The sequence below is a fragment of the Scyliorhinus torazame genome, chromosome 1 (genome assembly GCF_047496885.1).
Source record: "Scyliorhinus torazame isolate Kashiwa2021f chromosome 1, sScyTor2.1, whole genome shotgun sequence".
In the NCBI taxonomy this organism is placed as follows: Eukaryota; Metazoa; Chordata; class Chondrichthyes; order Carcharhiniformes; family Scyliorhinidae; genus Scyliorhinus; species Scyliorhinus torazame.
This window is the reverse complement of record NC_092707.1, coordinates 183499443-183513604: the sequence shown is the minus strand read 5'-3', so window position 1 is coordinate 183513604 and position 14162 is coordinate 183499443. Positions and strand designations below refer to the sequence as shown.

At 56.1% G+C, this 14162-nt stretch overlaps 1 protein-coding gene across 2 annotated transcripts in view; it reads left to right on the top strand.

The window, feature by feature from the left end:
• The first annotated feature begins 3155 nt into the window (after positions 1–3155).
• Positions 3156–14162, top strand: part of LOC140418142 (transmembrane protein 35B-like) — a 118858-nt gene continuing 107851 nt past the window's right edge. Inside the window, exon 1 of one of the 2 annotated variants that reach the window (XM_072501566.1) lies at positions 3156–3344. In XM_072501566.1, the coding sequence (XP_072357667.1) occupies positions 3237–3344 (108 nt within the window). In that variant the 5' untranslated portion in view covers positions 3156–3236. The remainder of the gene's footprint in view (positions 3345–14162) is intronic. The other variant, XM_072501560.1, reaches the window with a different exon arrangement.

Below are 14162 nucleotides of genomic sequence, written 5' to 3'. Positions count from 1 at the left end.
ATTTAAACACAAAATTTACCGCTTTCACAATAAAGAAATAGCTTTACAGTTATTAAATAAAAGGAAAAATTTTAACTTACTCCCTACACCTGCCATTATATATTACCATTAAGCAAACCAATATAGTTTAAATACCACTTATGCGACCTCGACATAAATGGATGGCCAGAATGTGTCCTAAATAATCTCATCCTGAAAGAACACTGAGGGAAACAAGACATTCAGTGTTGTGGATGGCTTGCTGATTTATGTTGAGGTTGGTCATACCAAGGGCCTTCATTGTTATTAACTATTATTCCAGATGGATTCAGGTTAAACGTCCACATGGTCCAACCTCAGGAACTGTCATTGAAATATTAAAAGAAAGTTTTGCCACACATGGCATTCCAGATCTAATAATTTCAGACAATGTCCTACAATTTGCAAACAAATGCTTTAAAGTACACAGAAGCCTCTGACTAGTTCACCCAGATACTCACAAGCTAAAGGAGAGGCCAAAATGGTGGCCCGATCTCTGAGGAGCCTCTAGCCAGTGAGTTCAGCTGCCCTGTGATGAAGAAAATTCTAAGTGTGGGTTAGCCCAGAGAGAAACTCCCCAGTGCTCAAAAGCTGACTGACTGTGTGGTTAGATAGTTGGGAATTTGCCAACAGAATCTGGGAGAAACTCCCAGCCAAACCTGCCTGAAATGACACTTGAGAAACTTTACCGTTAAATCGCACCTAAAGAGAGGGTAAGGCAGAAGGAAGATGAGCATCATGCAAATCAAGCTAGAAACTATAATCAATGGCATAGAGTGATTTACCAGAACTCAAGCCAGGTGAATCTGTCTGGATTTGTGACACGAATTGCAATGGTCAAATTTTGAAAAAAACCCACCAAAATTCACGACCTTGCCTTATCGGGCACCACGGTAGCACAGTGGTTAAAACAATTGCTTCACAGCGCCAGGGCCCTGGGTTCGATTCCCACTTGGGTCACTGTCTGTGCAGAGTCTGCACGTTCTCCCTGTGTCTGCGTGGGTTTCCTCCGGGTGCTCCAGTTTCCTCCCACAAGTCCCGAAAGACGGGGTTGTTCGGTGAATTGGACATTCTGAATTCTCCCTTAGTGTACCCGGATATAGCGACTAGGGGATTTTCACAGTACCTTCATTGCGGTGTTAATGTAAGCCTATTGGTGACAATAATTTTTTAAAAGATTGTAGAGACGGAAAATGGAATAGTGGGAATAAACAGCAGCGCACTTGTATCTATAAGAAGACTGACTATCCACCTGACCAGGAAGGCAACATGAACAAAGAGCCTGTAGTCTCTTAGGATTTGCATTTACTCCACAGAGTTTGGAAGAACACAAAGAACTTGAATCCAATGCAACCTATAAGGTCAGGAAGATTGGTGAAACCATCACAACTCTTATCTTTCTGAACCAGGGATGAAGGCAAAGACTTCAAAAAAGATGTAGGATAATGTAAATACCGTATCTAATAGAGGGTACGATCGGCTGGGTCCCACCGTAACCGGGGTGAGACATGGCCGGTAGATCCTGGGAAAGGCCTGCCCTGGGATTCCCGATGGCCGTTACGCCTTGCGAAATCTAACCCTTCATATTACACCTCTTCCAAATCTCTGACTCTGGACGCAATCTAACTAAAAGAAAGTAGAGTCTGTCCTGAAGGGATTAGCGGGGTCATTCTTGGCGCTTGTAGCATCGGGAAGCATCCCGCTATCTATCGGCACTCTTTTTTTTAGTGTCCTGACGGGAACGCCCCTCCGAGGCTGCACTCAGTATCAATTCTTGCACTGAGGAGCTTTGCTCGTCTGATGAGAAAAATGGTGCCCCGATCTCCCGCCCCCCCCCCCCCCCAACACAATCCCAGACCCCCCCCCCAACTCAATTGTTGGGGGTTCCTCACCTCCCACCCCCGCATCCCACCTCACATAGGCAGGGCACCCTGGGCCCAATCCCTGGCGCAGGCAAAATGCCTGCAAGAATTAACCAGATCTCGCAAGCCGTCCCACAGTGGGCGGGACCCAGTCATGCACGGCTAAGTAAGTTTAAGAACCTACTTAGCTGTGCTCGTGCTAGATCTGCTGGCTTCGCTGAGGAGACCCCAATGGGGTGTTATTGAGTACTGGCCCCCACAAACCAAGACCAGATGGAATGGTACCTGAGAGGTTTCCCAGGCGATTGGGTTGTCGGCCTCCAGGCACGGTGGCAATGTGGCACTGCTGGTTCCAGCCTGACACCGTGGCAGTGCCACCTGGGCATCCTGGAAGTGTCAGCCAGGTGCCAGCCTGACACTGCCAGTGTGCCACTGGCAGGGGCATTGACAGGCTGGCAGTGCAAAGGTGCAGCCATTTTGCCTGCACCGGGGATCGGACCCAGAGCTGCCCTGTCCATGTGAGGTAGGGTGTGGGCCCACATAACCCCAATAAGTGAGTTGGGACGTTTGGAGGGCTCGAGATTGCACTGGGGGGGGGGGGGGGGGGGGGGGGGCAGAGATTGGGACACCATTTTTCTCATCCGACGAGTGGAGCTCCTCAGTGCAAGAAATGACGCTGAGTGCGGCCTCCGAGGGACGGTTCCCATCGGGGCACTAAAAAGAGTTCCGACAGATAGCGGGGTTGTTCCCAGTTTTACAATGCCAGGTGCTACAAGCGCCAAGAATGAATCCGCTAATCCCACAGAACAGACTCTATTTTTTTTTAGTTAGATTGGGCCCAGAGTCAAAGACTTGGGGGAGATGTAGAATAAAGGGTCAATATTAAATATGTAAACAACCAATCTACATAATCAGTGGTGTAAGATCACATGACATCTGTATATGGAGAGACAGTTCTATGTGGAGCCTTGTCCCAAACCTGGACATTGTTGGTAGTCTTGACCATGTATTAAACATTCGCCGAACAGCCTGACCGCCAGCAGTACCTGTAAATCCTGACCCATGGGCAAACTAAACTAAGACTCACAACAATAACAACAGAGGAGTGAGCGTGGCAGAAAAATGTAACACCATTTTAAAAAAAACATTTAAACAAGGAAAATGAGACCCATTAAAAAGTAAGTCACATTTTAAACCAACAGCAAAAAAAGAAGCAAAGGTATTATTCAAAGTGTGACAGGGGGCTGACCAGGTGCCATGAGCCGCTTGGCAGAGAGAGGGTGTATGTGTGTGTGTGTGTCCCTTTAAGAACCTTCCCGTCTTGTTGCGAGTTGCATTTGGTGAAAACAGACGACAATGGCGATCGTGTTCGTGGCTGTCCGGGTCCTCCTGGGATTTTTCTTTATGGTGGTCGGAGCCACGAAGCTAACGGATCGGATCTCCCCCACGCTGTATGCAGAGGCGGTGGGTATGAGAGCGAGGAGCAGCGCTGGACGACAGCAGGCGTCCCGGGGCTGCAGAGTGTCTTGTTGCTGCTTTAGACACAACATTTTGGCGCTAAATTAAACTGGGGGGGTGGGGGGGGTGATATTGGTGAATAACTCTTCATTTCTGGGTCTAATGTCTTTAAAAAATATATAGAAACCAGGAACTGCTGCAAAGCAGAATAAGGAATAAAATGGACTGGACTGGTGCAACACTTCAAACAAATGCACCGATCCGTCTGATTATGCAACATTCCTGTTGTTTTAACGAGGTGGAGTTTGCATTCACTAACTCAATATTTGCCACCTCCAGTGCCACAGAGTTTGCTGCTTGTTGCAGCTCACAGTTTGCACCAGGAGTTTCACATTTTGTTTACAAATTGGTTTCCAATTGACGAGATAAAGTAAGGTAAAAAGCAAATTCCTGATAAAGTGGATAAAGTAAGAGTTTAAAAAAAAAAAAACTTTTTTTAAGGAACTGCAAAGCAATGACAAAGCACTGAAAGTCGTGGGTAACGAATCTAACCAGCGTCCCTGAGAAGTTGAACTCAAATTTTAAAAGTTAAAAATAAAACGCCCCCACCTAGGGAAAAATTATTTTAAAAGGGAAATTGCATTCCTGGGCGTTGAAGGGAAGTGAACTAAGGCGGCTGTCGAAACCAAGGCCAGCATTTATTGCCCATCCCTAGTTGCCCTTCAGTTGGTGGTGGTGTGCTGCCTTCTTGAACTGCTGCAGTCCCCCAGGTGTTGGTACACCCACAGTGCTGTTAGGCAGGGAGTTGCAGGATTTTGACCCAGGGACAGTGAAGGAATAGCGATATATTTCTAAGTCAGGATGGTAAGTGACTTGGAGGGGAACTTCCAGGTGGTGTTGTTCCCAGGTATTTGCTGATCTTGTCCTAGTAGTGGTTGTGGGTTTTGGAGTTGCTGCCGAAAGAACCTTGATGAGTTCCTGCAGTGCATCTTGTAGATGGTACAGACTCTTGCCACTGTTCGTCAGTGGTGGAGGGTTTGAATGTTTATGGAAGAGGTACAAATCCAGTGGGGCTCTTGTCGTGGATGGTGTTGAGCTTCTTGAGAGCTTGTTGTTGGAGCTGCACCCAGCCAGGCAAGTGGAGAGAATTCCATTACACTTGTGCCTTGTAGGTGCTGGACAGGCTTTGGAGAGTCAGGAAGTGAGTTACTCGCCACATGATTCCTAACCTGGCTGCACGGTAGCATTGTGGGGGCAGCACGGTAGCATTGTGGGGCAGCATGGTAGCATGGTGGTTAGCACAATTGCTTCACAGCTCCAGGGTCCCAGGTTCGAATCCGACTTGGGTCACTGTCTGTGTGGAGTCTGCACATCCTCCCCATGTGTGCGTGGGTTTCCTCCGGGTGCTCCGGTTTCCTCCCACAGTCCAAAGATGTGCAGGTTAGGTGGATTGGCCATGATAAATTGCCCTTAGTGTCCAAAACTGCCCTTAGTGTTGGGTGGGGTTACTGGGTTATGGGGATAGGGTGGAGGTGTTGACCTTGGGTAGGGTGCTCTTTCCAAGAGCTGGTGCAGACTCGATGGGCCGAATGGCCTCCTTCTGCACTGTAAATTCCATGAAAAAACCTCTGACCTGCTTTTGCAGCTACAGTATTTATATGGCTAGTCCAGTTCAGTTTCTGGTCAATGGTATCACTTCAGGATGTTGATGGTGGGAGACTCAGGGATGGTAATGCCATTGAACGTCAAGGGATGATGATTACACTTCTCTTGTTGGTGATGTCATTGCCCGGCATAACCAACTGAAACAAAATTTGGAACAGTGAAAAGCTTTCCATGTAAATGAAGCTTGGGTTCCACAGTGTAAATGTGCTCTTCACTTTTCATGCACGAAACATGGAACCTGCAAAACTGCCCAAGAAAGGAAACCAGAAGATTTGATATCAGATGTTTCTGAAGGATTTTAAGTATACACTCGAGGGACTGTAGGCTCAACATTGAAGTAAGAAAATGCTCAGTACAAACTCCTGTTCGATCCATCATCAGCAAAAGATGCTTCACCTTGCTTGGACATGCTGGCCTCCCCACTCCCACCGACCTCCGCATTGCAGCTTGCCCATCAGGTCATGGATGCAGAAGAAGAGGGTGAGCCAAGATGAACAGGTGCCAATCAGTCAAGATCTCCAGCTGGTCAGCAGACACAGAAGAGCTGCGGGAATGCTGGCTGTGGACGGGAGAGAATGGAATGCCTCGTGTCCCGAGATTGGGGAAGCTGCAAATTCTAAATTGGAAGAGATAAGGGAGGTGGTGAGGTAAAGGTGATTAGGGATGGAATCACAGAGTGAGGGCTGAGATGGTTAAAGACATGGACGCCAGTGCTGGGATGGGAGCTGCACAACAGACGAGTCAGATGGACAGAAAGTCCTGTGGTGTGTTAAGATCCCAGAACAGACCCCAACACTTGTTAGGATACCGGACAAGAACCCCAAACACTTTATAAAAATTTATAAAACTGTGAGAAAAGGATACTTTGCTCTGGGTGTGATTCCACCGACAAATTGGGATACGGTATATTGAAACAAACTTTATTCTTAACACAGGATTAAGCTACATTAGCATCCCAGAAAAGAGCTTCCAATTAATAGTTAAACAATTATTAGAAGGAAACACTTAAACTATTAACGATACCTTCTCTATCTCCCAATCAAGCAAAACCCATTATAGGTCAAAAGCCACTTATAAATGCAGTTAGCAAACACAGGGATACTTGTTGCATGTACACTTGAATGTAGAGTCCTGGAAAACTGCTTGGAGAGAGAAACCCTTTCAGACACTAGCTGCAAGTTTTGCTGTCTTTGGGAGATTACTGCTTAACCTGACAGACTTTGGCAAAGGCTTCTCCTCAGGTTCAAGCTCGTAGCAAAACTGAAAACTAAACTGCCTGTTACAGACCTAGCTCTACCCATTAATTACATAATCTCTTTCCCACTAACTTGGTTATGACCATCTTACTAAGGCTAATCACAACCCCTCAATTATTTGAACCTCAGGGAAGCTTCCTTCTGTAAATAAAATTCCATTAGCCCTATATTGGTAAACATGCGTGGTTGAATGAATGATGATCAGACTTTTACAACATCTTAATTGCCCCTTTTGAGGACACAGTCTGCCTGTATGTTAAACCAGGAATTTAAAGCAAAATACTGCAACAGACATACCTTAACCCAGGCTTTTAATAACGTTATTGCAGCATATTTATACAATACAATACACTCCATATAAAAAATTCCCACATTTATCACGGATGTTATAAAGTCGGAGGATATTCCAGAGTAAGCGAGGGATGAGATCAGTGAGTTCAGGGCAGGGGGACTATGGGGGTGTGGTGAATGGTTGAGCTGGACTTGGTGTGGGTTCGATCACAGTCAGCAGAGTTATAAATTAACTGACGTTTCTCGTGCGTGAGGAATGTGAGGCTGATATGAAGATAATTGGAATGGTGGATTATGGAGGGAACAGAGTTGAGAGTTACAGTGGCTGAGGCAGAAGGGTAAAAGCCGGTGACATTCGGGAGATGGAAGTAGTTTCTTTAGAGATTGCAAACATCCTGGTGTAGGCTGTAACACTGGCATCAGGCTAAAGAGAACAGTAGTGCTAGCATGGAATTCTTCCTATGTTCAGCTGGAGGGAATCAAGAGTTTATCCAAGATTAGGGGCGGGATTCTCCGCAAACGGCGCGATGTCCGCTACCCGGCGCCAAAAACGGCGCGGATCAGTCCGGCGTCGGGCCCCCCCACACATCGCTAATTCTCCGGCCCGGAATGGGCTAGCAGCGGCGTGACGCCATTTGCGCTGGCTCATGTGGGTCGTGCACGACGTGACGGCTCAAAAGACGCGCTGCTCCCCCCCCGCCCGACCAGAAGACCCAACTGGATGGCCGCCCGCCGCGCAGCCCCGAGGTTCCAGGACCGCGACATTGAGGCGCTCCTGGATGCAGTGGAGCAGAAGAGGGAGGCCCTGTATCCCGGACACGGCCGCAGGGTCGCCCACGCCTCAGCCGGCATCTGTGGAGGGAGGTGGCAGAGGCCGTCAGCGCTGTGGCTCTGACACCACGGACAGGCCCCCAGTGCCACAAGAAGGTGAACGACCTCGTCAGGGCAGCCAGGGTGAGTCCCCCCCACCTCCCTGCCCGATATCCATATCCCCCCTGCCCCATATCCCCCCTGCCCCATATCCCCCCTCCCCCATATCCCCCCTCATCCCCATATCCCCCCTCCCCCATATCCCCCAGGTGAATCCAGCCCTAACCCTAACCTCTGCAATATACGCGCAACCGATGGCGTGCATTCATATACCTGTCTAACACTGTTGCCTTTTACCCCAGCCACCCCCCCTCCCCCCCACAGGAGAAGCGCGCACACAACAATAGGGAGCATGAGAGGACTGGAGGGGCCCCCGCTGATGAGAGGCCACTCACCGTACATGAGGAAAGGGCCCTGGAACTGGCTGGCGGACCTGAGGACCGTGAGGTTGCCGATGCAGAGGTCGTGGCCCACCAGCAAGTGAGTCACCGACAGCCTATCCCCATATCCCCCCTACCCCATATCCCCCCTCCCCATATCCCCTCTCCCCCATATCACCTGATCACTGCCTGCGTGTCTAACCATGCATGCTTCATTGTGTATCGCAGGAGCAAACATTGAGGCATCCATCCCCGCAGATGCAGACCGCCCGCAGGATGCTTCAGGGTGACCACGAGAGACCTGGAGCAACAGAGAGATGACGCCCCCGTCTCATGCGGGTGCGGCGACGCAGGTGTGTGCCACCCAGCGACGAGGGGGGCAGCCACAGGCCCCCGTCGCAGCCGAGCCACAAAACCACAACCCAGGAGACCCCTACCCAGGAGACCCCTACCCAGGAAACTGAAATACAGGACAGTGACACAGAGTGGATGGGTGGAGACGAACCGCCACCCCAAAGTACCATGGACTCCGAGTCGGGTGATGCGCATTACACAACGCCACTGCTGTCTCCAACACCTTCCGCCATCGCAGAGACACTCACCTCGGTTGGGCACTTTAGTGATGAGGCGTCTGGTATACTCACTGGTGCGCACAACACAGCCGTCCCGGTACAGCAGGTGGAGGGAGGAGCAGCAGAGGGGCCGGGAGGTAGGAGGGCAGCCCGGCGCAAGCAAACATCTGCCGCCCAGATGGATCCCGGGTTCCTGGAGTTACCACACCCACCCATAGACCCGATGCAGCCACCGAACCTGGGACGAGCGAAAAGGGTGACGGCCGGCTTGCAGCGGCTGCAGTCGCAGGTGGAGGAGTCCACCCGCGTCCAGGAGCTGGGAGTGGTGCCGGTCATGCGTGCCACCCAGGCCTAAACCGCATGGGTGGCGTCCGCGGTGGAGGTAATGGGTGCGACTGTGTCAGACATGGGGAGCGGTTTGCGAGGCTTGGGGCTTTCCGTGCAGGCGGCCTCTGGCCCAGGACATGGCTGCCCTCTCACAGGAAGATCTGCCAGACCCAGCGGCAGATGGCAGAGGCGTGGCCCTGTCTCAGCAGGCCATGGCCCAGTCTCAGCAGGCCATGGCCCAGTCTCAGCAGGCCATAGCCCAGTCTCTGCAGGCCATGGCCCAGTCTCAGCAGGCCATGGCCCAGTCTCTGCAGGCCATGGCCCAGTCTCAGCAGGCAATGGCCCAGTCTCAGCAGGCCATAGCCCAGTCTCTGCAGGCCATGGCCCAGTCTCAGCAGGCCATGGCCCAGTCTCTGCAGGCCATGGCCCAGTCTCAGCAGGCCATAGCCCAGTCTCTGCAGGCCATGGCCCAGTCTCAGCAGGCAATGGCCCAATCCCTGCAGGCCATGGCCCAGTCTCTGCAGGCCATCACCGAGGGCATCGGCGCCATTGCCCATGTGCTAGCCGGCGTTGCACGGTCACAGACAGGGATGGGCAACTCCCTGAGCTCCATGGCTGCAAACCTGCAGACCCTTGTCGATACCAGCACGGGCCTCCAGGACTGGCAGCGCCAGGTGTCGGAGGGGCGTCGGATGGCCAGTCCGTTCGCATCCCCGACCCATGTAGAGGTCCGAGGGCCATCGGGCACCCCGAGGGAGGAGGAGGTGCTGGGGCCCGTCCCGGGTCCCCCTGTAGGGGAGGTCCCGGAACACCTCGACACCTAGGACTCCCCCCCCCCCCCCCCCTTCCGTCCCAGGTGCATCGGGTGGGCAATGGGCAGGACAGGCTGGCAGCTCGCCATCCCAGTCGCCCGGGCCGCAGCCTGGCCCATCGCGGCCACAGCGCCCCAGGAAACGGCCGCCAAAGGGATCCCGAGTAAGAGGGCAGGAATCGCAGGAGTCCACCTCCAGTTCTGCTGTACCGTCTGGGGAACCACGTCGACGTAGTCAAAGGGCCCGTAAGGCCAAACAATTAGACACTGAGTAAGTTGTCACGGGTGCAGGGCACAGATGAGTTTTAGGGGCTAGGGCACGTGTATGTACTGTTTTTGTTATTAAAATCAATTTTACACCTACAGAAGCTGCCTTTGTGCTCTGTCCAAAGCGTGCAGGGGTGTCACGTACGTTGAGCGCAAGTGTGTGTGTGAGGGGTGGTCTTACGTCGGCCCCAGGTGAGTCTGCCCCCTTCCCCCTGGGCCTCCCTCACCATCCCCCCGGGCAGAGGACGGGACCGTGCGCTGCAGTGTCACAGCCCCATGCAGAGACGGTCCAGGTGGAGGGTGGTACTGTGGCCATGGGTCAGACATCGTCCAACGATGTGGAGCCAGGAGCTCATCGCAGGGCGGGTTGTCATCATCCTCCATGGCCTGCAATAGACACGCGTCCACCGGCGACTGTGTGAGCCCGGCCGTTGTGCCGCAGGTGAATCTGCAATGGGGGGGTGGTGTGCATGTGGGTGGGGTGGGTGGAGTTGGGGAGGGGGGTGAGGGTGCTGGGTGGGTGGGGGGTGTTGGTGGTCGGGTGTTGCCATGGTGTGCGGTATGTGGCCATACTCGCCGATTCCCACGCCCCCTAGTCAGTGAAGCGGGCGTCTATCATCCTGTCCCGTGCCCGCTGGCCCAGCCGGTAACGTGGACAGCCACCCGCCCATGTCTAGCCCGTCTGCCCTGACAATTGCCCCCATCCCCCTCATCTGGGGAGGACTGCGCCTCTTCCTGCTGCTCCTCCACTCCGCCCTCCTCTGCCTGCGGCACATCGCCCCTCTGCTGGGCTATATTGTGCAGGACGCAGCACACCACAATGATGCGGCCGACCCTATCTGGACTAAATCGCTAGCTTTTAAAGCAGACCAAGGCAGGCCAGCAGCACGGTTCAATTCCCGTACCAGCCTCCCCGAACAGGCGCCGGAATGTGGCGACTAGGGGCTTTTCACAGTAACTTCATTTGAAGCCTACTTGTGACAATAAGCGATTTTCATTTCATTTTTTCATTTAATCTGACGGATACTGGAGGGCGCCCTGAGAGGTCCAGGCACCTGAAACGCATCTTCAGCACGCCAAAGCACCTCTCGATCACTCCCCTTGTCACTGCATGGGCATCATTGTAGCGGTTCTCCGCGTCATTCTGTGGCTTCCGTATAGGTGTCATCAGCCACGACCGCAACGGGTAACCCCTGTCGGCCAACAACCAGCCCCTCATCCGGGGGTGGCGTTCCTCGTACATACCGGGGATGTAAGACCGCGAAAACACGTATGAGTCATGTACACTCCCAGGGTACAGACGTGCAGGATCATCATGCGGTGATCGCAGACCACCTGGATGTTCATGGAATAGGTCCCCTTCCTATTGGTGAACACGGCCCTGTTATCTGCAGGTGGCCGCACGGCGACGTGCATCCCATCGATCGCGCCCTGGACCATGGAAAACCTGGCCACGGCAGAGAAGCCCACGGCTCGGGCATCCTGGCTGGCCCGGTCCACAGGGAAGCGGATGTAGCGGTGCGCCATGGCATATAGGGCATCTGTCACTGCCCGGATGCACCGGTGCACCGATGTCTGCGAGATGCTGGACAGGTCCCCACCTGGCGTCTGGAATGACCCCGTGGCATAAAAGTTAAGGGCCACCATAACCTTGGCGGACACGGGTAGAGGGTGTCCCCCACCCCCACCCCAGTGCCACGCGGTGCCAGGCGTGCCAGCAGGTGGCAGATGTGTGCCACGGATTCCCGGCTCATCCGGAGTCTCCTCCTGCATTCCCGGTCCGTGAGGTCCTTGTACGACAGCCGGGGACGGTACACACGGGGCCTCCTCAGGTGCCTCCGTTGCCGTGGCGCCGCGACGTCCTCCTCCTCCTCCTTGTGTTCCCCCTCCACTACGTGCTCCCCCTGCTCCTCCTCCTCCTCATCCTGTCGGGCGGGTGCCCCTCCAGCCTGGGCGGCTGCCGCCTGCCCCACTGCGGCAGCCTGCGCCGCCTCTCTGGCACGCTCCTCCTCCTCCAGGACAACATGGACATTAGCGGCTGCCGCCAAGGCGGCCAACATCGCTGGCTGATCGGAAAACATGACGGCCTGCGGGGGGGTGGGGAAACGACGACATGTCATCATTGCCCGTAACACCCCCCCCCCCCCCCCCCCCTCCCCCCCGGGCCAGGTGGCATGGACCGCATGGGCGCGACTGTTGGAGGATGGCACCTGGCCAGGCGGACAAACTCCCTTGCCCTCGCACCCCCCCTCCCCGGCACTCATCCTCCCGTCCCCCTCCCCGGCACGCACCCCCTCTGTCCCCCACCCCGGCACCCATCCTCCCGTCCCCAGCACTCATCCTCCCGTCCCCCTCCCCGGCACTCATCCTCCTGTCCCCGGCACTCATCCTCCCGTCCCCCTCCCCGGCACTCATCCTCCCGTCCCCCTCCCCGGCATGCACCCCCTCCATCCCCCACCCCAGCACTCATCCTCCCGTCCCCGGCACTCATCCTCCCGTCCCCCTCCCCGCCACTCATCCTCCCGTTCCCGGCACTCATCCTCCCGTCCCCCTCCCCGGCACTCATCCTCCCGTCCCCCTCCCCGGCACTCATCCTCCCGTCCCCCTCCTCGGCACTCATCCTCCTGTTCCCGGCACTCATCCTCCCATCCCCCTCCCTGGCACTCATCCTCCCGTCCCCCTCCCCGGCACTCATCCTCCCATCCTCCTCCCCGGAACTCATCCCCCCGTCTCCCTCCCCGGCACTCATCCTCCCGTCCCCGGCACTCATCCTCCCGTCCCCCTCCCCGCCACTCATCCTCCCGTCCCCGGCACTCATCCTCCCGTCCCCCTCCCCGGCACTCATCCTCCCGTCCCCCTCCCGGCACTCATCCTCCCGTCCCCGGCACTCATCCTCCCGTCCCCCTCCCGGCACTCATCCTCCCGTCCCCGGCACTCATCCTCCCGTCCCCCTCCCCGGCACTCATCCTCCCGTCCCCCTCCCTGGCACTCATCCTCCCGTCCCCGGCACTCATCCTCCCGTCCCCCTCCCCGGCACTCATCCTCCCGTCCCCCTCCCTGGCACTCATCCTCCCGTCCCCGGCACTCATCCTCCCGTCCCCCTCCCCGGCACTCATCCTCCCGTCCCCCTCCCTGGCACTCATCCTCCCGTCCCCGGCACTCATCCTCCCGTCCCCCTCCCCGGCACTCATCCTCCCGTCCCCCTCCCCGGCACTCATCCTCCCGTCCCCCTCCCCGGCACTCATCCTCCCGTCCCCCTCCTCGGCACTCATCCTCCTGTTCCCGGCACTCATCCTCCCATCCCCCTCCCTGGCACTCATCCTCCCGTCCCCCTCCCCGGCACTCATCCTCCCATCCTCCTCCCCGGAACTCATCCCCCCGTCTCCCTCCCCGGCACTCATCCTCCCGTCCCCGGCACTCATCCTCCCGTCCCCCTCCCCGCCACTCATCCTCCCGTCCCCGGCACTCATCCTCCCGTCCCCCTCCCCGGCACTCATCCTCCCGTCCCCCTCCCGGCACTCATCCTCCCGTCCCCGGCACTCATCCTCCCGTCCCCCTCCCGGCACTCATCCTCCCGTCCCCGGCACTCATCCTCCCGTCCCCCTCCCCGGCACTCATCCTCCCGTCCCCCTCCCTGGCACTCATCCTCCTGTCCCCGGCACTCATCCTCCCGTCCCCCTCCCCGGCACTCATCCTCCCGTCCCCCTCCCTGGCACTCATCCTCCCGTCCCCGGCACTCATCCTCCCGTCCCCCTCCCCGGCACTCATCCTCCCGTCCCCCTCCCGGCACTCATCCTCCCGTCCCCGGCACTCATCCTCCCGTCCCCCTCCCCGGCACTCATCCTCCCGTCCCCGTCCCTGGCACTCATCCTCCCGTCCCCGGCACTCATCCTCCCGTCCCCCACCCCGACACTCATCCTCCCGTCCCCGGCACTCATCCTCCCGTCCCCCTCCTGGCACTCATCCTCCCGTCCCCGGCACTCATCCTCCCGTCCCCCACCCCGACACTCATCCTCCCGTCCCCGGCACTCATCCTCCCGTCCCCCTCCCCGTCACGCACCCCCCTCCCCCGTCGCACACACACCCACACACACCTCTCCCCCACACACACAGACTGCGGCCACGCCATCACCTCTCCTGCGGCCAACCCCCAGGCTGTGGCCTACCTCCACGCTGGATGGCGTCAACCATCAGCACTGGTTGACGCCGTTCAAAAGGTGTTTTGATTTACGTCGACGGGACCCGTGGTCATGTCGGCGGGACTTCGGCCCATCCGGGCGGGAGAATATTGGCAGCCCCGGAGTCCATTGTCTCGCTCCCGCCCCGCCATTCTCCGAGGCGGGCGGCGCGATTGACGCCCCGCCGACTTTTCTCCCTTCGGAGAA